The 23,431-nt window shown below is 41.4% G+C and overlaps 1 protein-coding gene and 1 non-coding gene across 2 annotated transcripts; both read right to left on the bottom strand.

Annotated features, from left to right (window-relative positions):
- Positions 1–324: 324 nt before the first annotated feature.
- Positions 325–456, bottom strand: LOC122554823. Its single transcript, XR_006313105.1, has one exon. It is a non-coding gene; the product is annotated as a small nucleolar RNA SNORA35 (small nucleolar RNA).
- Positions 457–1,159: 703 nt separating this feature from the next.
- rps8a (ribosomal protein S8a) lies at positions 1,160–10,871 on the bottom strand. Its single transcript, XM_043700090.1, has 6 exons — positions 10,733–10,871; positions 9,068–9,201; positions 8,119–8,218; positions 7,830–8,005; positions 2,711–2,840; positions 1,160–1,318 (listed from the first exon to the last, which is right to left on the bottom strand). The coding sequence occupies exons 1-6, from the start codon at positions 10,869–10,871 to the stop codon at positions 1,209–1,211; spliced, it is 789 nt and encodes a 262-aa protein (XP_043556025.1). The 3' UTR covers positions 1,160–1,208.
- Between the last annotated feature and the right edge of the window lie 12,560 nt (positions 10,872–23,431).

Genomic DNA, 23,431 nt, shown 5'->3' with positions numbered 1-23,431 from the left:
CTGCAAGCATTATTGCTTCAAATAATTATCAATTTACTTAACTAAATCATGATTATTATGAGGGGAGATCCAGTCAGGTAGTGACATTCCAGAATCTCACCACTCAAGAATACAAAGATCTTTTGCCAATCATCTTAAAATTGGTGGAAAAATGGCAAACTGGACACCAATGGGAAGCTTACCAAAACCCACAATATGGATACCACTCACTGATTTTGCACATGCAATTCTTCCTTATATGGCTAGAGTCCCTTGTAAAATAATTAAATGCTTTTATAAATTGTTCCACAGAACGATTTCAACGTTTCCAAGGTGGAATGTCAGAATTGTCTCCAGTCTTTGAAAGGAAAATGCTACAAGTAAAAGCTCAATTCTCACTCCAACTGGAACTTAATCTTGCACAAGAATGAGACTTGGAAGGTCACAGACAAGACACCAAGACACTAAATTGTGCTCACTGGTACCTGTTTTAAAGAACAACAACAAATGATTAATTCTCAAAGTGAACTGCTTTGCAACTCTGAAAGAAGCCAGTTAGAATACTAACCACCCAGCTAAACTAGATTCAAATCCAAACTGAATATGCAGGGACAATTTTCTCTGGATCATTGGGAGGGTGGGGAGTGACCTTATAGAAGTTTATAAAACATGACTGTCATAGATAGGGCGAATAGTCAAGGTCCTCCTCCCCCCCCCCCAAGGCACGAGAGTCTAAAACTAGAGGGCATACGTTTAAGGTGAGGGGAAATATTTACAGGGGGCAACATTTTCATGCAGAGGAAGGTGCGGCTAAGAAATGAGCTGCCACAGGAAGTTGTAGAGGCTGGTACAATTGCACTTAAAAGGTGTCTGGATAGGTATATGAATAGGAAGGGTTCAGAGGGATATGGGCCAGATGATGGCAAATGGAACAAGATTAGTGTAGATCATCTGGTTGGCATGGACAAGTTTGACTTAAGTGTCTGTTTCTGTACTGTACATGGCTATCAATTCAAGTCAGAGTTCTTGAATTACTTTCATTATTGCCCATCTTTCTGCTTTCATCCTACATTACTTACAAACAAATACGTGCAGTGGGATATTTAAGCCAGGAGTCACAAACTGCACACACAAAGGAGAAGGATTTGCATTTCATATTCTTTTAGCACAGTCGACAAGATTGGGTGAGAAATTGTTTATTAATCACATTTTCCTTAAGAGTATTATGCTTATTTGCCCTTCTTGGCTCTGATCTTCCTCAAATAGAATTCCAGCTCCTTTCCTTCAAGGACGTAGCCATCAGCTCTGCCACACTGGCCAGGTCTTGAGGCTATGCAACCTGTAAAAGAAGAATATCACCCCTTTTAGCAGACTGACCACTTCAATTCAAAAATGAACTAGGTACATAACACAACAGGTATCTTTTTTCCATGCACAAGTAGCCTTTCAAATATAAAGAGGTGGGGTAACGCTGGGTAATTATAACAACTGATACCATTCTGATACATCAATCAGAACAGTACAGCGATTACTGAAACTGCATCCAATTTGATCTCCCATTCTTAACCCAGGAGGCTATCTGTCGTACTTTTAAATTTACTTGCTAAGACCTGACATCAAATCAGAGATAAAGCCTATGGCCTCTATTTTGCGTCAGGTTTGGATCCAAACCCCAAGTCACTACAGCATTAAAATCAAGGTGGTCCATGGAGTCATCAAGGACTTCTACTCAAGAGACTGCGTTTCTACTTAAGAGACTTCCGATAGACGATACAAGCCTTTTTCATCTAAGCTACTTCTCAAGATACAAAAAGGTGCATAATGAATGAAATACGCATAAAAGAAAACAAACATTTTTAGACCCCATAATTAACAGATCTAATTATAGATTCAGACTTGTACAGCACGGAAACAGACCCTTAAGTCCAAGTTGTGCACGACAAGCAGATATCCTAAATTAATCTAGTCCCACTTGGCTCCTCTCCCTCCAAAGGCTTCCTATTCATGTACCACCAGATGCCTTTTAAATACTGTAATTGTACCAGCCTCCACCACCTCCTCTGGCAGCTCATTCCATATGCGTACCACCCTCTGCTTTAAAACATTACCCCGTAAGTTATCATAAATCTTTCCCCTCTCACCTTAAACATATGGTCTCTAGTTTTAGACTCACCCACTCTCCGATAAAGACCTTGTCTATTCATGCCCCTCTATAAAAATCACCAGTCAATCTCTGAAGCCATTGGTCATTTTGGTTACAGACCAAGGATCCTAACTGCACTCTAGTTATTAAAGTAATTGCCTACATTTTCACAACACAACAGCCAAATTTAAACCAGCTTTCATCTGACAATGTGCATTCATACTTTCAAGTCACATTTTATCACCGCCCAATTGCTCTTCTCAAAAGGGGAGTGACTAACTGGGCATGGAGTACCTAATCTTACAATAAAAACAAACCAGGGACGTCTCAACAGCCAATATTAAGACAAACCCTTGTGCACTTATTTTTATTAGGCCAAGTAAATTCACCAGCAAATGATCATGAAACAATAACAGAAATTGCTGGCAGCATGGAAAGAAGGCAGAGTTAACATGACCTGTTTTAGTTTCAGATCTTTAGCCTCTGCAGTTCTTTGTTTTAGAGAACAATCACATTTCAGGATCTTTCTAAAACTCAGGAACTTCTCCACAAAGAATTAAGTATAAATAACAGGATCTTTATACATACCGAGCAGTTTACCCTGTTGGAATTGCTCTTCAAGCAGCGGGCTGATTTTTGCATTTTTTCTGCGATCCTCGTATTTCTTCTGAATTTTCTTTGACCTCTTCTTGTTCAAAATTTCTTCTTCTTCAGGGGTCTAAAACAGAAGTGGTATCTTATATTACAAGGAAAATGTTTTTAAAAATCTAGAAAATCTCAACTCAGTCGACAGTATGAGCCATGAATTGGTCTAACGTACTAAACACCAGGTTGTGTAGCACGATTTCAGAATTTATGATCATGTTTTACATACAAACTAGTTAGGAACAGGAGTAAGTCCTTCAGGCCAGCTCCGGCATTCAATTAGACCGTAGTTAATCAGATTGATCAACTCCACATTCCCATCTTGCCCAATAACCTTGCACCCCATTGCTTACCAACAGTTTCCTTAAAAATAATCAAAAACGCTTTCCCTCAAATGGCAGTGCAGCAGAGCTCCAAAGATTAACAACCCTCAAAAATTCAATTTCATCCGGAAATAAGTGAGTGACTCCTTATTTTTAAACAGAGACCTCTAACCCTAGATCCACCCTAAGGATCTAACAAGATTCAAACAAATTCCTCTTACTCTTCAAAACTCCAATGGATAGTCAGTCCAACCATTTCTCATAAGACAACCGACATGTCCTGGTATCAGTCCAGTAAACCTTCCCTAATTTGGTTGCAAAGCATTTACATCCTTCCTTAATGAGACCAATATTCATTCTATACTACAATCACACAAGATTTGATTTCAGAGATCCCTTTCAGAAGAGATTAAGGGATAAACTGAAAACCACAAAATATTTTACATTTACTAAGGGAGATGCTACATTTAAACATTGTTCGTGGTTTCCCCTTGGCATTCATCTGCTAACGGCAAATAGTTATTTTTCAGACAATCTGGCTGAAAAGTTTATCTGTTCATTCAAAACAATTTGAAAATTACCTAGCTCTACAGTTGCTGGTTAAAACTGCTGCTTTAAAGAAAATATAATTAGAGAAGACTGCAGGAGGCGCAGTTAATATGTAACATCTGATTGAAGCACTGTTTGTATTAACATTTTTACCGAACATAGAATGACAATTTTCAAAGGAAGCAATGGACATAGGCATTTATATACTAAGTGTCAAGGTTTGCTGAAAACCGAACTACCAAAACCCCCAGCAGGTACCGTACTACAAAGAATAAAAGCAAACACTGGGTTGCAAGAAACTGGAAATCAAAAGGAGAATTGCTGAAAACAGAGCATCGTTACTAAAAAGGATTACATTTTTAGAGCAAGTGGAAATGGAAAAGCAAAACAACAAGATAGAGATCTATGTTGGCTGGTATGATTAAACAGGATCAGAGAGAAAAAAAACATTACTTCAGAGAGGTGTAAATGGTCACAGAGTTTTTGTCACACAGGAAAAAACCTGGCAGTTAGAAAAGGGGTCCCATATCAGGGCCCTTTGCCTTGTGCCATTGTTTTCTAACTGAATTATCCTATTCTTCCCTTTATCTACAACTTCTCTGAAATTGTTGTAATGTACTTTATCTGCAATATCAGAGTTCTGATGAATGGTCCCAACCTTGCTTTCTCTCTCCACAGAAGCTGCCCGGTTTGTGGAGTGTTTCTGATACTTTAGATTTTAGGTTGTGGAGAAGATATTGGCAGCACATGTGCCTAGCCTTACAGAATAGAAATGAATGTTGTAGTTGTTTAATTCAATCAAAACAGGTGCTCCTCAAACTATTGCACGTGTACTTTGTCTTTACGAGAAATCACATTTGAGGAATTTTCTTATTGGATACATATTTGCAATGTTGCGATTCTGTCTGCTTTGGGTTCGGAAAGCTGCACAAAAGAGGTCAGTTGGTTGCTGAGATGTTGGCTACATTATTTACATATTGTTGTTTCAAATAAATAAACACATTGAGTTAATCAATCCCTGAGAGTGACTGATTAGACCATTAAAATGTATTGGTGACAGAAAACATTATCGAGGAGAAAGTGAGGACTGCAGATGCTGGAGATCAGAGCTGAAAATGTGTTGCTAGAAAAGCGCAGCAGGTCAGGCGGCATCCAAGGAGCAGGAGAATCGACATTTCGGGCATGAGCCCTTCAGGAATCCATTCCTGAAGAAGGGCTCATGCCCGAAACGTCGATTCTCCTGCTCCTTGGATGCTGCCTGACCCGCTGCGCTTTTCCAGCAACACATTTTCAGCACAGAAAACATTATGCCAATTGAGGTCTATCAAGCCTGAAATGAATCCACAGGAAGCACACATAGTCTTATATCCTTTACTGAAGTGCGCAACTTAATCACAATGCTTTTGTTAATTCCAAAATATTGAAAAAAAGTTTGTTGGTGAGCAGTCAAATGCCTATCAAGTGACCTGTTTAACGGACTTGAGAAAGGCAAGCCATCAAGATGTGTGTATGGTCGCAAGCAAGCAAGTCCAAAGATGGGCAACTTAGATGGGTTGGCCATACTAAATTACCCAGTTGTGTCCAAGGGTGTGCAGGTTGGATGGATTTAACCATGGGAAATGAGGCGTCACAGGGATAGGATGAGGCGCTGTTCAGAATGTCGAAGGCATATCATTAGAATGGCCAGAAAATTTCAGAGTTTAAATTCAGAGAATCGGACCGCTGAAAAATTTTAAAAAATATTTAAATAGCATTCAGAGCTATAATTTTTAAATGTGAACATGTCTGATACAGAAAAGCGAGCCATTAAAATTTGTCTACCAATCGGGAACAAATGTTTGCAGAATATAAAGATTATGAGCTAAAAAGACCTCCAAATGTTACGGACGACATTAGAAAACAAATGCATAATTGATTTAACTTCCATATTCTTCAACTAAATTCACATCATTTAGACAGATCCATATGCCACTGTGAGCAGATTCAGAGTAAAGGGCTCATTGCAATGCTTTAGACAGGGATCTATCAAATAGAAATTTTGATTTAGTGATTGAATCCACTCTACGGAAGCTTTCCAGAAAGGTGTGCTAATCAAACCACAGAATTAAAACACTGAAAAGTTATTATAGCACGGACAAAGTACAAAGTGATCCTCACAGCTAAACACAGCAGTAGTCATAATGACAACACCCAAACACAGCAAGATATGTGAAAGATGTGGACGCCAGATTTCAAACAATTTGCAAAGCATGTGGTAGAAAGGGATATTGGCAGAGGCAGTGCACTAGAGCAAAGGATAGTGCAGCTACAGAAAGCAGTGCAATGTTTCAACACACCACACAAGGAGTACCTTTAAACCACAATACAAACCATCACACCAAAGGCAATACATAGAGGTGACCAACAAACCAGGATCTTGACAATACACACAACAGACTGATGAAGGGTGTTTCTCACTGTCATTCACATGGAAACATGAGTGCCATCTCACCAGACGTTTACACAAATCAAACCACCTGAGGATAAATCAATATTGGTCAAGATTGATAGAGGGGCAAGTGTCAATATATAACCCTGGAATTCTAAAAAGATGCATTTTTGATCTGGGAAGGCACGACAAAACTTAGGAATGCAAAACTTCTGGCATACAATGGTTCACGACTTCCTCATGGAAGATCAAGAATACCAGAGAGCAAGTACAACTAATCTGCCTGGATTTTGCACATGTTCTTTGTCATATTGCTGGTTTACAAACATACATGGCCCTACACTAGTCGCAATGGATGGAATCAGTCAGACACACAACAAAAACTGCAAACTATTCATGAAATATCAACAGAAATTAATACGAAAGAACAGAACAATTCACTTTCTTTTTCTGAATTAGGGGAGCCAAAATCTCAGCTCACTCAGTTTTAAGATATTAGGAGAAAGGTATAGAGGAGATGTCAGAGGTAGGCTCTTTACGTAGAGAGTTGTGAATGCATGGAATGCGTTGCCAGTGGAGGTGATGGAAGCAGAGTTTTCAGTTTTAAGTTAAGCAATTGCTGAACATGCACATGGACAGCAGTGAATTGAGGGGAGTCGAGGTTGTTATTTTATTTTACGTTAGGATTAATCCGCAGCAAAACACAGTGGACCAAAAGGCCTGTTCTCTGCTGTACTTTTCTATGTTCACTCCTGAGGGGTGAGAAAATTGAAGAGGAAAAGGCTGAATAATTGCCTCAGGGTAAATCCAAACTTCAGAATGTCACGTTTGACATGATAACATCTTAAGGGGAAATCTTTTCTCATTTCATAAAGATGAATGGATAGCTGACAAAAAAACAAAGGGAGCAATTTGAACTGTAAGCTCTGTACCATCAATTCAGCGAAAACATTGCTGGGCTGCAAGATGATCTGGAGCCACTCACATGTAAGACAGATCAGGCTCAGCGGGAGCAGCTACCAACACAGCAGTGTAAGCTCAAAGCAACACTGCAGCAAATGACAGACCTGCAAAAATACATGGAGATACACAATGGAAATAGTCCTTTCAGAAATTAATGATGTTCTAGTGAAAGTACTGAAGCAGGACAGAGGAAACCAAATAGCCACTGAACCAATATATGGAAAGGATCAAGCTTCAAAGTAAACAAGAAAAAAGGAAGAGGCTGGAGTTACTAGAGCAGCTTATGAATGGAAAAATAGACTGAACTAACAGCTGGCTAAAACCTTGATAGATTTAAAAGAATTCACGATGTAAAAGCAGAAGTTCCAAAGTGAGTTGGAAGCTCTTTAAAGACCAAAAGATTTGAACCACTTGGGACCGCTGCAGTATTTCAAGCAAATTCTAGAAAAGCAACTGCAGTTCACGACAGAGATACTTTACAATACAAACAGGAAAGCCAGACATCACTAGTGATGGCTGGCAATCATGTGATCTGGACATATGAGCAATTTACTTTGTATGTATTTTCCTTTATGAGAGTTCTCCTTTAAAAGCTCTGTGCGCTGTTTGAACACTATGTTGCCACCCTGCCTGGCAGTTACCGTGCAATGGACATGCAAGCAGCACAAAATCATTTTTAAAAATTCTGTAATATCTGCTTTATATCCTATGTTTTCATTTTTAAGTAAACCAGCCCACGCAACTCAATGAACCAACAGAAGTTTGACAATTTGAGCACAATCGTTAACATGACACATACCAGCTTGGCACCTTTCTTCCGGCCGAGTGGAAGCGCAAAGTGAGATTCATACCACTGTCTGAAGGGAGTACTGTCGATTAGAACGATACAGTTTTTGACTAATGTTTTTGTTCTAACCAGTTCGTTGTTTGAGGCATTGTACACCACATCAATGATCCTCGTTTTTCGTGTGCAACCTGCAATGAGAGTTGTTTTACTACTGGTTTAGCATGGAAAGTATCTGGAAAGTATCTACCAAAAAAAACATAAGCACCGAACAAAGAAGACAGACCATGCATGAACAACTTACATTCAGAACCCCAAGAGAAGTTCCCAGCATCCAACCTCAGTGCCCGGTACTTTTTATTACCGCCACGGACTCTCACTGTGTGAATACGGCGTGGACCAATCTACAGGTAAGTGAAAAATATCACCAAACGCTCTGAAAACTTCCACCAAACGCTCTGAAAACTTCAAATATCAGCCATTATCAACAGTGTAAAATCAAAACTAAACTGCCACTAATATCAGGGAAGTCTGATTTTGTGGGAACAAGATACACCCTTGCATTAAAGTAAAATACTGTGAATGTGGAAATTTGAAACAGAAATCGAAAATGTTAGAGAAACTCAGCTGATTTAGCAGCATCAGCGGAGAAATAAACAGTTAATGCTTTGAGTCTGGTATGACTCTTCTTCAGATCTACAAACTTCTGAGGAATCATACTGGACTTGAAACATTGTTTTTCTCTCCACTGCTACATCTGTGCTTCTCCAGCATTTTCCATGGTTATCACATGCACCTTGCTTGCACAGCCACCATATACCATGCAGAATGTCAAACTACATTTACAATAGGGTTAACATCTCTAATTTCAAAATTTACTGGGTCAACCTATAGTGGAAAAGCATACCGCGAATAGATTTTACCCCTAATGTAAGTTACTGCATTGCCATACTCCTTACTTGAGCTTTCTGAAACACATATGAAGTTCAACTGACATGGAAAAAGGTATTTTAAATAATCCTATCATACCCGACACGAGGAAAGAAAGAAATTAGACAGGCAGTATAGTCAGTGTAACTATGACAGGAATACCATTGGCGGATCTAAATATGACCAGAACAGTCAAAACAACCCACCTATCCAAAGAGTCATATTTTCATCATTTACACTGCCAGAAAATAATAAACAAACTGCATCGATATCAATTCTAATATAAATGTGAACAGACTCTAAACCGGTTCTATTTCTCATACCTTTGTATTTGCAGGAGGACGACCAAGTTCATATTTTCTTTTTTTATGATATGGCTTCCTTTTGCCCCCGGTCTTGCGACGCTTGTGCCAATTGTTCCGGGAAATACCTATAAAGAAATGAGTTTTTAGAAGCTCTTATGTAATCAATAAAAATTACAAAGAGCAAAACAGAAAATAGAAGCAGGCCATTTGAACCTTCAAGTATGCCCTGCTGTCATTACGATCTTGGGCTGAACACAACTCAATAAGCCCATTTCCACCTTTTCCCCCATATCCTTTGATGTCTTTAGCCCCAGATGCTATATCCAACACATGCGTGAAATCATGTGCTTTGGTCTCAACTGTTTTCTGTGGTAGCAAACTCCAGATTCACCACACTTTTGGTGAAGAGGTTTCTCCACATTTCAGTCTGAAATAGTCTACTCTTTATTGATGGATTGTGAGCCCTGGTTCAGGACTTCCCCAGCTTCTGGAATATCCTTCTTGCATCTACCTGTCCAGTCCTGCTATAATTTTAGTTTTCTGAGATCTCCCTCATACTTCTCAACTCTAATGAATGAGTGAACTCCTGCCTGATTTAACCTTTCCTTGCCAAGGCTCTATATAATTGCAGAAAGATATCCCTGTCACTGTACTAAAATCCTTTCAGTATGAAGGGCATCATACCATTTGCCGTCTTGACTACCAGCTATATCTGCATGTTTATCTTCAATAATCAGTGTACAAAGACAGGCCTCAGTGCACATTTCCTTCCCTCAATTTATAGCCATTCAGATGATAATGTACCTCCCTGTTTTCACTCCCAAAATGGATATCCTCACATAAATCCATAGTATTTTGCACTGTCTACTCAACTCACCTTGTCCAAATCTCACAAACATTTCTGCATCGTCCTCACAACTCACCCTCTTGTTCAACTTTGTGTCATGTACAAATTTGGAGATATTACATTGACTGCCCTCATTTAAATCTCTAATGTATGTTTTGAACAGCTGGAGTCCTAGCATTGATCCCTTCAGTACCCCACTAGTTGCTACCTGCTGATATACTTAGCTAAGGTAAGTCCCCCCAAAAAAACCTCAATAGTATCAAATATAATAGGAAGGGTTCAGAGGGATATGGGCCAAGTGCTGGCAAATGGGACTAGGTTAGGTTGGAATAGCTGGTCGGCATGAACTAGTTGGACTGAAGGGCTTGTTTCTGTGCTGTACATCTCTATGACTATAATGAGTTCCTTTATTTACATTTGATTAATTATGGACTACAACCTTTATAATAAAATTGTAATACCACCAAGTCAGATACCAAGTAATAAAACTTGTTGACAGAAATTGGTATGCACTTTAACTGCTCTGCAAAACAGATGAAATATCAAACTATTTTGTGAAGAAAATGATCAATAGTGATGCAAAATAAATCGTAATTCACAAAGTTTCTAAAGTGCAGCACAGACAACCTGTTGGACGTGGATCACATTTTACTGTGTTCAAATGCAACTTCTGGCTTGGGGCATCACTTTACATTGACAATCGATCTCTAATGAAATAGGTTCAGAGGCAAAATCATAAACGGAAATTGTTAACTATGTCTACAGGGCAATTACTTATGGAACAACAGAGCCTCAGTCTAAGTGCTGCAGCCTCCTGTCGTCCCTCCTTCGCTTGCCAATATTCAGGCCGCTGGGTTTGCCTTTCGGCCAAGGTTTTCTGCCTGTGTAAGGGAGGTAGTGAGGAGTATTGTCAGATTTCCACGCGGCTGCTATAAGCTCCCCTCTCTGTTTGCAGATAGAGCCTAACGCCGCCATGTCGGATCTCTCTAACAGTCCCACGTTAAAACATTAAAATACTACCAGAATCACCCCTAGCAGTCGGCACAGGCACATTACATCCTCATGTCTGTATTGACTGCATTCAAATTTGAGAGATTTTGCCGAGTACAAATGGATCTAGTTGTGGATGGATTCGGATTCCACTATCAATAAACTGAAAGCCTCAACCTACCCATTTCCAAGCACCGAGGGGAAAGAGGAAACGCAAAGATTTCTGGGCCATAAGTCGGTTCCACGTCTCGCGAGAACTCCCCGTGTATGACATTTCAACAAGTGAATATGGGGCCATCTTTGTGAGGGGCAGGTGTTGGGCAGCATTAGCGCCATTTTTGGGAAGGGTGGACGTTGGTCTTGCGACATGTTTGTGAGGGGCAACCAGGTTACTTGGTGGCGTTGGGGATATTTTGATGAGAGGCGACAGTGGTGTCTGGTGCCATGTTTATGAGGGGCAATCGACGATGTGGAGGTACCGGGATGGATAAGATCAGAGGTCAGGATTAAAATGGTGCTGGAAAAGCACAGCAGGTCAGGCAGCATCCGAGGAGCAGGAAAATTGATGTTTCTAGCTGGAGCCCTTCATTAGGAATGAGGCTGGGAGTCTCGGGGGTGGGGAGAAGGTAGCTAAGAGTGCAATAGGTGGCTGGAGGAAGGGGTAAAGGTGACAGGTCAGAGGGGAGGGTGGAGTAGATAGGTGGAAAGGAAGATGGACAGGTCATGAGGATGGAGCTGAGCTGGCAAGTTGGAACTGGGGTAAGGGGAAATGAGGAAAATGGTAAAATTAACACTGATGCCCTGGGGTTGGAAGGTTCCGAGGCGGAAGATGAGGCGTTCTTCCTCCAGGCATCAGGTGGTGAGGGAGTGGCATCGGAGGCGGTCCTGGACCTGCATGTCCTCGGCAGATTGGGAGGGTGTGAGAAACAAAGCTCACTCACTTCAATAATTTCAGTCCAAGACAAGATCTGAATCAGTAGTATCGTTTATTACAGTCTTGCAAGGGAGATGTGGTGTCCACTGTCCACAAGGCACACACACACACACTGAATTTAACGAGTACATAATATTTATGTAATTTGTTTCTCTTCTCCCCCCATTGCTCCTCCCCTGTTTACACCTGTTTCTAATCTAAACCCGGCTGTTTATCTATGAACTCATCAGGCCCTGTCTGTGACAAAATGCTTATCTCTGGCCTCACAAGGCCATTTGACCATCTCCCTCTGTGTTCTTATTGTTATTTATCCTTCTTCACTGCCATCTGTTTTCGTGCTTACCAAAGCAATATTTCCTTTTATCCTTCTTCACCGAGCTTTATGACCTCTTAATGGTGGTCCTTTTTGTTTGTTTTGCAGAACCGGGGAACAGATGCTTGTAACTGTTTGTACAGGCATATCTAGCTTAACCTATACCCTTTCCCCTCACAGCACCTTATCTATTTGTCTGTAACATCTACCATTGTTTGTAGGCACATTTCATTCTTGTATGCACATTTTAGCTAATGCAAAAGTAATTATATATTTTTTTCACGTAGTTTTCATTCTTGTGAACAGCTCTTGGCTGAAACAATTATACACTGGTGTGAGTTCATTTACCTTGCATAAACAATTATGATTGCAGAAGTAACACTGCTTTACCTATATCCCACAATTTCCCCCTTTTTCTTAAATTATCATTTTTTATCTTCTGCATTTTTCTTATATGTCGCTTCCAAATTGATGAGCATCTTTCCTGAAATTTCATTTATTTTGGAAATCGCCCTGAGGTCACTTATTCCTTCATTGTTTAACAGGTAGAGCCCTTCTCTCCGATTGCTCTTTAGGGGCATTTGTTTCATTAAGGCTGTCTCAATCAGTCTTTGGGTGTGCCCTCGTATACAGCGTATGATACAACAACCAATGACTACCAATACCCCGGCTACTACTATCAGGGAAGTAAAGATGGAAACCACCACCCCTTTGATTCAAGCCATCCCGTGAGAGATGTATCTACTCCTGAATTCTCAGCCAGTTCCTCTGCTAAGGTAGTCAATCCCCTTAAGGCACGAGTAATTGAACCATCAGGCGCAGTATTATTAGGAATAAATGTACAACAGCTTCCTCCTAACATCACACACACACACCCTTTTTCCGCTAAAATCATATCAAGGGCCATTCTGTTTTCCCATGCCATCCTACTTGTCGCATCATGCTGTTCTGATATTCCTTTAACTGCATCACTTGTATAATTTATAAATCGCTGCTGATTATAGAAAATGTAATTTATCCAATCTACATTTTTAATAATCGTTACCCACCAGAAGAGAGCTGACTCAAAGCCTGCTGCAATCTGGTTGCGAGTCTTGAACTCATCCGGTACCTCCCCCCCCCCCCCCCCCCCCATAGAGTCTAGATAAATCCTGTCATCAAAAGAGGTGTCTAACAGTGATTTCTTACTCCTTCCCTTTTTCTCTACTATCTTTTCCTTCTCAAATGCCAGGGTAAATGGAATTGCCAATTGTACAATTGCACATATCCCTCTCCAATCTGGAGGTAGGGTGGTTCTCAATATTTTTCCTCCACAGTACCACCACAGATCCGCTCGGGGAATCTTTAGTGCTGAGTAGTTCCCTCCCTTGTCCGTTTCGGTGACATTCTTGATCTCTGTACATAATTTCAGCTCCCCCAAATCTCTAGACCGAATTGTACCTCGCAGACACACGCACAATGTGTGATTTCCAACTGCGACTGAAAACGTAGGGGGGATGCTTTTAAATCTTTCTTCTCCAAGGGAGGGAATATCAGAGATAGGGAGGTACAGTTCCTATCATTCCATGCAGTCTCATCCTGATAAGGGCTATCATACATTTCATGCCCTTCCTGTCTCACTTCCACCCGAGCGGAAAGGGAACCACCTGGGCCACTGGTCTATCGGAGGCACATGCATAGCAATTGCTCTTGTTCAGACTTTTTACAGTGTACTTTACCCATTCAACCCAATCATTTGCATCCCCGTATCCAGTTTCTATTTCGATGGTCTGTTTCAAGTCCTTTATCTCTATGATTTTTACCACCTTTGGGTTGTTAGGAAGGGCAAAAGGTTGTTTCTTATTATCCCGTAGTTCTGTCTGTTTTCCCTTTCCTACGCTAATTCAAAAACAACAGCCCGAGAAATCCTTCCCGTTTGTTTTCATTTTTATGCCAAATGTTTCATCTAATTGTATCTCATAGGTGCCCCCCCGAGTTGCTTCGTGCCATGTGATTTTCTTTATTGTTAAGTATTTTGGGTTACGCTCTTCATCGGGACAATTGAAAGTTGATTGGAAGGGGGCCCGGTGTACTGTGACGAGACCATTATGCCAAGTACCATCCCCAAGGCCATCCCCGTAGAACTTAAGATGGATGTATCTCTGAGCTGCTGTACTGTCTTTGATTATCTACATCCCCACAATTTACTAAGCTGCATGCATTGACATCTATTACCTGCGGATTATCATACTCACGAACCGTTAATAACACAGATGAAAATAATGTTTGACAATATCCCAATACTAAGAGAGCCTGTATCATTACCCTAAGCATCCCCAGCATTCTAAAAAGTGTGCTGAAGCACCGAAAGACTTAATATACAATCCTACAGAAATAATCCCACGCTTGCATCGCCACTGTACAATCGGTTACTCAAAGTCTCTTTAGCCTGAGTTTCAGTGGTTCTTCGGTTGATTCGGCTGTCTAGACTTCTTCCTTAACCGGAGATTCCACTGGCCCTTTGATCCGAGTCCAGCCTTTTTCTGCCGTTCTTATCGCCGTTTCGGTGGTCAAAAGAGCCTGATACGGCCCTTCCCAGTCCAGTTGCATTTTAGTCTCTATCCATGATCTTACTAAGACCCAATCTCCTGGTCGAATTGGATGAACAGCGAATTCAAGGGGCGGAGTCTGTGCTAATAAACCTTGTTTCCTGAGGAAAGACAAAGAGGAGGACAAGCCCAGTATATACTTCTTTAAGAACAATTCTTTAGTTTCTGGGATTGGCAGTGGCCAGAGATAGGAGCTTCCCAAGGACCTGGGACAGTAGGTATTAAGGAATAAACCACTGCTTCTTTAGTTACCTCATCGGCCAGTAATGTAGCTTTCCATTCTTTAATGAATTAATACAGTCATGTTTTAAATTAACCATGAATCAATATGACACATCACTGAGAATGTGTGAAGGGATCCTGCCAATTAATATTGATTCAGGCTAACACAATAAATTTATTATAAATATTAATTATATATTATATAAAAATCATTATCTGTAATTCAGGGTGGAACAAGTGACGAAAACATTTTTAAAACTGTAATTGCGCAGTTCTGTTTGTTTACTAGTCACTTGTGATTTTTCATTCTGTTTCTGTAATTGTTTTGCTCGAGCACATTCATTTTTAAGAACCTCGACAGATTTCATAGCACCATTTGCAGTTAATTCAATCCCCAATTTGGTGGCAGTATCTTGTCATGAGCTCAAAATTGATTTTTCGTGCCTCTCATCACAAAACTGTCGCCATAATGCAATTAACTCTTTCGTTCCCGCTGCCTTGGGCTTAAAATTTAAGGATGACCTTACTGCCCCCTGTATCGACTAGGACAATACGTCCTCTTTATAAAAGTCCCACCTTTAAATTTATCAAGGGTTTCTGGTGGGTCCCCGGGGGCAGGAACCCCTGGCATCTCTATTTTTCATCAAAGTTCATAAACGGTACTGCCTTTACTTCCGTTTTCAGATCTGGACACACTCTCTTAAAGTGACCTATCTTTCCACAGTAATAATATCCCGCCTGTGGGGATTTCCACTTCCACTTCCTGACTGTAAGGCTGTTTTTCATTGACATATAAATTCAAATATTTACAAACCCAGTCTTCATCCGACCTGTACTTTGGCCAGAAGACGGCAGGATGAAGAATGGATTTCTTAGTCCATACAAAGCAACAATATTTAATCATCTTTTTCCTATCTTTTTCCCCTGTAGAAGTATTATTTTTCCAATTCCACAACATCCTTCCCAACGGACTTTCTGGAGATATGTTAGTAGGGGACCCCGCCTCCATTTCCATTGCCTTTTTTCTTTTGTTTTCCCAGAGGCTTTTTCCATATCGAGCACAGCCCATATTGAGTTCCTTCGTTAGTCCCTTATTAACTACTAAAACTCAATCCCAGCCACGAAGGCAGTACTTAAAAGTCAATTTTCCTACCTTGGCCTGTGCACAGAGTTGCCTGGCCCCTTTTTGCCGTATTATCTATTGACCTCCTTTCACTGATTCAGATGTCTCTCTTGTGGGATTCGTACCAGTCGCCCAAGGGAGTGGACCAATCCGGGACACGGGACTACTCCTCAATCGGGAACGGGATGCGTCTTCCCAGTGTCCAGGACCAGTTACTCCCCCCGGCGATGGAAGAATATCCTGGACGAGCCCTCAATTGTGAGAAACAAAGCTCATTCACTTCAATAATTTCAGTCCGAGACAAGATCTGAATCAGTAGTATCGTTTATTACACTCTTGCAAGAGGGGTGTGGTGTACACTGTCCACAAGGCACACACACACACACTGAGTTTAACGAGTACACAATATTTATGTAATTGGTTTCTCTTCCCTCCTCCCATTGCTACTCCCCTGTTTACATCTGTTTCTAATCTAAACCCTGCTGTTTATCACTGAACTCATCAGGCCCAGTCCGTGACAAAATGCTTATCTCTGGCCTCACAGGACCGTTTGCCATCTCCCTCTGTGTTCTTATTGTTATTTATCCTTCTTCACTGCCATCTGTTTCCGTGCTTACCAAAGCAATATTTCCTTTTATCCTTCTTCACTCTGAGCTTAATGGTGGTCCTTTTTGTTTGTTTTTGCAGAACTGGAAAACAGATGCTTGTAACTGTTTGTACAGGCATATCTAGCTTAACCTATACCCCTCCCCTCACAGCACCATATCTATTTGTCTGTAACATCTACCATTGTTTGCAGGCACATTTCATTCTTGTATGCACATTTTAGCTAATGCAAAAGTAATTATATATCTCCTTCACATAGTTTTCATTCTTGTGAACTCAGCTCTTGGCTGAAACAATTATACACTGGTGTGAGTTCATTTACCTTGCATAAACAATTAGGATTGCAGAAGTAACACTGCTTTACCTATATCCCACAAGGGGGAGTTGAAATGTTGGGCCACAGGGCAGTGGGGTTGATTGTTGCGGGTTTCCCAGAGACGTTCCCTAAAGCTCTCTGCAAGAAGGCGTCCAGACTCCTTCCCGGAGGAGACTGCATTGGGAGCAACAGATACAATAAATGACGTGTGGAAGCACAGGTGAAACTTTGACAGATGTGGAAAGCTCCTTTGGGGCCTTGGATGGAGGTGAGGGGTGAGGTGTGGGCACAGACCACGTCTGTGGTCAGCAAGGTTTTGGAAGGAATTCTGAGGGATAGGATATATGACTATTTGGAAAAGCATAGCATGATTAAAGGCAGTCAGCATGGCTTTGAGAGGGGCAGGTTGTGCCTAACTAATCTTAACGAGTTCTTCGAGGACGTGACAAGATGAGTCGATGAAGGTTGAGCAGTAGATGTGGTGTATGTGAACTTCAGCAAAGCATTTGATAAGGTTCCCCATCGTAGGCTCGTTCATAAAGTCAGCAGGTATGGGATACAGGGAGATTTGGCTATCTGCATTCAGAGTTGGTTGGCTGACAGAAAGCAGAGAGTGGTAGTAGATGGAAAGTATTCTGCCTGGATTCAGTGTTGAGTGGTGTTCTTGGGCCTCTCATCTTTGTAGTTTTTTTTATAATTGACTTGGATGAGGAGATTGAGGGGTTGGTTAGTAATTTACAGACGACACAAAGGTTGGAGGTGCCGTTGATAATAATGAGAAACATGGATAGACTCAATAGCCAGAGACTTTTGTCCAGGGCAGGATGGACTGGGATGAGGGGTCATAGTTTTAGGTTATTAGGAGGAAGGTATAGAGGAGATGCCAGAGGTAGGTTCTTTACGCAGAGAGTTGTGAATGCATGGAATGCATTGCCAGCTGTGGTGGTGGAAGCAGAGTCATTAGGGACATTAAAGCGCCTGCTAGACATGCACATGGACAGCAGTGAATTGAGGGTGCATAGGTAAGGTTGTTTTATTTTACATTAAGATTAATCCTTTGCAGAATGTTGTGGGCTGAAGAGCATGTTCTGTACTGCACTTTTCAATATTCTAATTCCTGCGGTGGCAGAGGAAGGTGGTTTTTGGGGGTGGGGGTGGGGCGGCGTGGACTTGACCAGGTAGTCGTGGAGGGAATGGTCTTTGTAGAAAGCAGATAGAGTTGGGGACGGAAATATAGCCCTGGTGGTAGGGTCTGTTTGGATGTGGCAGAAATGTCAGTGGTAGGGTGGGAGGTGGTGTAATCCAGGTAGCTGTGGGAGTCAGTGGGTTGTAAAAAGAAAAAGTCAGTGTTAAGTCAGTCATCGTTGATGGAGATGCAGAGGTCCAGGAAGGGGAGGGAGGTGTCAGAGATTAATTTAAGGTCGGGGTGGAATGTGGTGAAGCTGATGAATTGTTCAACCTCCGCATGGGAGCATGAGGTGGCACCGATGCAGTCATCAACGTAGCAGAGGAAAAGGTAGGGAGTAGTACAGATGTAACTCCGGAAGATGGACTGTTCTACATAGCCGACAAAGAGACAGGCGTAGCTGGTGCCCATGGCCACCCCTTTCGTCTGGAGGAATCGAAGGAGAAATTGTTGAGGGCGAGGACCAGTTCAGCCAAACAAATGTGTGTTAGTGGAAGGATACTTGTGGGGTAGACGGGAGAGTAAGAAACGGAGGGCTATGTAGAACAATCCACCTTTGGGAGTTACACCAGTACTACTCCCTACCTTTTCCTCCATTACATTGATGATTGCATCGGTGCCACCTTGTGCTCCCACGAGGAGGTTGAACAGTTCATCAACTTCAACACATTCCACCCGATCTTAAATTCACCTGGACCATCTCTGACACCTCTCTCCCCTTCCTGGACCTCTCAGTCTACGATGACTGACTCAACACTGATTTTTTCTTTAAACAAACCCACTAACTCCCACCCTACCTCCTGCAAAAATGCTATCCCATACTCCAGATTCCTCTGCCTCCACCGCATCTGCAAACCCACTAACTCCCACATCTACCTGGATTACACCTCCTCCCACCCTACCTCCTGCAAAAATGCTATCCCATACTCCAGATTCCTCTGCCTCCACCGCATCTGCTCCCAGGAAGACCAGTTTCACCACAGAACACACCAGATGGCCTCCTTCCCCTCCCATGTGGTTGAAGATGCCCTCCAATGCAGCTCATCCACGTCCTGCACTTCCACCCTCGAACCCCACCCCACCAACACTCTAGACAATAATCTGGTGTTTGACCAAGGGCCATCAGGCAGTGGTCAATGAAAAGCACAACAGGTCAGGCAGCATCTGAGTAGAAGAAAAATGGACATTCCTGATGAAAGGCTTTTGCCTGAAACATAGATTTTCCTGCTCCTCTGATGTTAACTGACCTGCTGTGCTTTTCCAGCACCACTCTAATCTAAACTCTGGTTTCCAGCATCTGCAGTCCTCACTTTTGCCTAGTGGTCAATGATATTCCAGAGAGCGACCACGTATCTGACAGCTTCTTTGGGAGGTGCAGCACTTGTGTTTTATAATGAAGGAGAACTTTGTAATTTACCCCTGTTTAAGGTTGTTCTCTGCAGAGGCAAGAGAAAGGTACTAGGAGTTTCTTTCCCTACACTGTTATAAACCCTTTTTCACACTGTTGTGAAACAGTGGAGGTTTGGTGAGGCGATAATGAAGATCAATACCTTGGTACTAAGCCTAAGCCTATCTTGCAGATTTCCTAACTTAAGCTTCAAGAAAATGATGTAGAGGAGCTGGTGTTGAACTGGGGTTGATAAAGTTAAAAGAAATAAAAAAATCACAACACCAGCAGGTTTATTTGTAAGCAATACCTCTTATTATGAAGCAGAAGACAATTTATAGCAAAAAGAATTATTTCATTTCATGACATTTTGAACAGAGGTGGATTGTTAAGTCTCTTTTTAGAATGGGTTGCAGGTTTCAGCTCATTAATATGTAAATGCAAGAACTACTTTTAAGTCTACCTTCAAGGTAACATAAGGTTTTATAACAAAAGGTGACATCTCAACTCAGACAATGCATTAAAAAGGTGCGAGGTTAGAGTCTGTGTATCCCAATCTTGAGTCAGACCAGTTCTGTTTCCAAAGTGGAATTTACAAAATATTACATGTATTGACTGCCTGCAGATGGTGCATTTTTTGGGCCAAATAAAATTTATCTGCAAACATTCTGTAAATACAAATTCACCCCATTGACTTAAACATGTGCATGTGGATGAGAGAGTGTGAGAATGTGTGCGCACGTGATGGGAATATAAGCCTGTGAGAGGGTGCGTCTGTCCAAGAGTGAGCATGTGGATGCGAGAGTGAGTGCAGAATATTGCACGCATCCTTGTACGTGAAAGCGTGTGTAGTGTAGTGGGGTCACCTGTAGCATGACAAGGTCCTGGTTGAGGATATCTTCAGGGGTACCATACTTGGCCATCAGCCTCTGCTTGGCCTGATAGCCCAAGTTCAGTACCCATGAGGATGGACTCAACTGGGACCTTTTGTTCATGTCACACTACAGGTGACCCCACTGCACTACACATGCCTTCTCTTTCTCTTCTCTCTCCTCTTTCCCCCACCCCCCCAAACTCTCAGGCTTGTAGTCCACACCCACTTTACCAAGCTTTCACACTCACACAATATTTGTTCAGTATTTCATTTCAGTTGCATGACACCAATCCGTTGTTATTAATGAAGTCTAATGCTTCACAATCACCTGAGGTAGGAACAGCACTCAAAGCTAGTGATTCCAAATAAACCTGTTTGACTATAACCTGTTGTGTGACTTAACTTCAGAAAGATAAAGAGGATGGAATAGAAGGCAACTTCAGGGAAATAAAAAACACTAATCGAATAGTTTAGTATTGTTAGAACTTCCAATAAAACTGCAACAGTAATGAAAGTAAAACACTATGGGGGTTGGAATTCTGAAATTAAGAGAAAAGGACAGAAGAAATTCAACATCGGTTGCCAGACCTGCTCAGAGAGAATAGCAGGAATGCAACATGACTCCTTCAAAACCTGAGTAATAGTAAAGCAAGACAGAAGAGTTTTTAAAATACTGTTTACCAATGCTAATCTAATTCATTTCTAGATCAAGAGGACTCCGTACTAGTGGTGGAACTTTTAGAAGACAGTATTCATGTGTCTAAGGTTTTGGAAGGTCAAGTATAGGTGGAAATTATTGTGAATGGCAGAACCCTTTGAAGTATTGACATGCATAGGGATCTGTGGGTGCAGGTCCACAGATCACTAAAGGTGGAATCACAGGTAGATAAGGTAGTAAAAAGGCTTAGATGTGACTGCCTTTATTGGCAGGGGTATTGAGTATAAGGATGGACAGATTTAGTTTGACCATACTTAGAATATTGCACACTGTTCTGGTCACCACACTACCAGAAGGATTTTGATGCTTTGGAGGTGGTACAGAAAAAGGTTGACCAGGATGTTGATTAGGAAGGGGGATTTTAACTATGAAGGCAGCGGCATAAACTGGGCTCAACTTCACCGGAAAGCAGGAGGGTAAGGGGCAACCTAATAATAGAAGTTTAGAAGATTGTGAATGACATGGATAGTGTGGAAAGTAAAGAGTTCCCCCTTGGGTGGAGGGGTATGTTACCAGGTTCAAGGTGCAAAGGGGTGGGGGCACAGAGTTCAATAGAGATGAGAGGCGCAAGTTTTCCCCATACAAGGGGTGACAAGTGCCTAAGAACACATTGCCAGAGGTGGTGATGGAAGCAGACACTATAGCAGCACCTGGATGAATACACGTAGAGGAAAGTTAAGAGGACATGGATGTTGAGTGAAGACAATTTTATTATGCAAGGGCAAAACACGTCAGTGCGTGTTTGGAGGGCTGAAGAACCTCTTTGTGCTGTTCTTGGTTATTTTGCTGAAGTAAATATGCATGAAGTCATGGAAGCAGAAGTAGGTTATTCAGCCCATTGAGTCTGCTGCACCATTGAAGGAGGAGATTATGGATAGTCCTCAACTCCACTTTCTTGCCTTTCCCCATAACCCTCTATTCCATTACTGATAAAAACAAAATCAGTATTGCAGCCATACCCAATCTCAACAACCCTCTGCAGTTACAAATTCTACAGATGCAGAACTTTTAGAAACACCTCACTGTGCCTTAAGTGTGCAACCCCTCACTGAAATTATCCCTATCCTAGACCCCACAAGATGAAAGAGCAAAGCTTGATCTTTCACTTAGGAAAAATTCACTACAAAATCAAAAGGGAAAACATACTAAGGGGGAGAAAGATCCTCCATACATTCTATGCATCAGGATCCACTTGCTGATCATCACCCCTAAAGCATTAGTGTTTTCTTCTCTCTGCATTTCTTGTAAATTGTCTGAGTCTAAGACAAAAATCATGAACGAAGTGTCTTTTTAAAGCAATACTGTACTACTAGACAACTGCTAGCAGTTGAAAAGAACAAGCAATCCTGAGAGCACTTTGAACAGGGCCAATATCAAAGAACCCATCACATTACTTTGTTACAGTTTTGCCTGGCAATGATGAAATTGTTCAGGTAGTTTAGAATTCAATGAAGTGAAAAATAGGACAAATCAAAAAGGTGCTCAGATGACAAAAAAAAAAGCAGAAAAGAGCAAAAAAAAAACTACATATCAGGTTGATACTAAAAATCTAAAAATGAGAATGTTAAAAACAGAAGTAAACAAAAACAAAAACGCAAAAATCCTGTGAAGTGACAGTGGTGTTAATTTGAAAGCTTCCCTTAGGAGAGGAATCAAAATATAGGTGGAACACCAAAGAGGGTGGCGAGGTGAGATTTCTGGAGTCTGAAACGGAAACATTTACTAATTGTAGGGTGAGGAAATAAACAAAATAGATGAGAGACATATAAACTTTAATCTGGGTGGTAGAAGGTGAGGCACAGTACAGGTTGCACGTTTCACAAACAGCAAATATTGTCTTACTTCCAAAAGTCACCAATAGTTGCATTATGGTTTTAAAAAAATGCTGGCTGACCTTGTTAGTCATTATAATAGCTGATTTATCTAGTGCACCTAAAGGCAAATGGAACAGAATGTGGATAAAGTGTTTCTCCTACAAAAGTAGGAGACTTCACAAAAATGGAGTACTTAAGAATCATAGAAATGTACAGCATGGAAACAGACCCTTTGGTCCAACTCGTCCATGTCGACAAGATATCCCAACCCCATCTAGTCCCATCTGACCCATATCCCTCCAAATCCCTTCCTATTCATAAATGAGAGATCATGTTGCGGCTGTACAGGACATTGGTTAGGCCACTTGGAATATTGTGCGCAATTCTGGTCTTTTTCCCCATCAGAAGGATGTTGTGAAACTTGAAAGGGTTCAGAAAAGATTTACAAGGATATTGCCAGGGTT

Source organism: Chiloscyllium plagiosum, chromosome 11 (genome assembly GCF_004010195.1).
Source record: "Chiloscyllium plagiosum isolate BGI_BamShark_2017 chromosome 11, ASM401019v2, whole genome shotgun sequence".
In the NCBI taxonomy this organism is placed as follows: domain Eukaryota; kingdom Metazoa; phylum Chordata; class Chondrichthyes; order Orectolobiformes; family Hemiscylliidae; genus Chiloscyllium; species Chiloscyllium plagiosum.
This window is presented reverse-complemented; position numbering and strand designations above follow the sequence as displayed.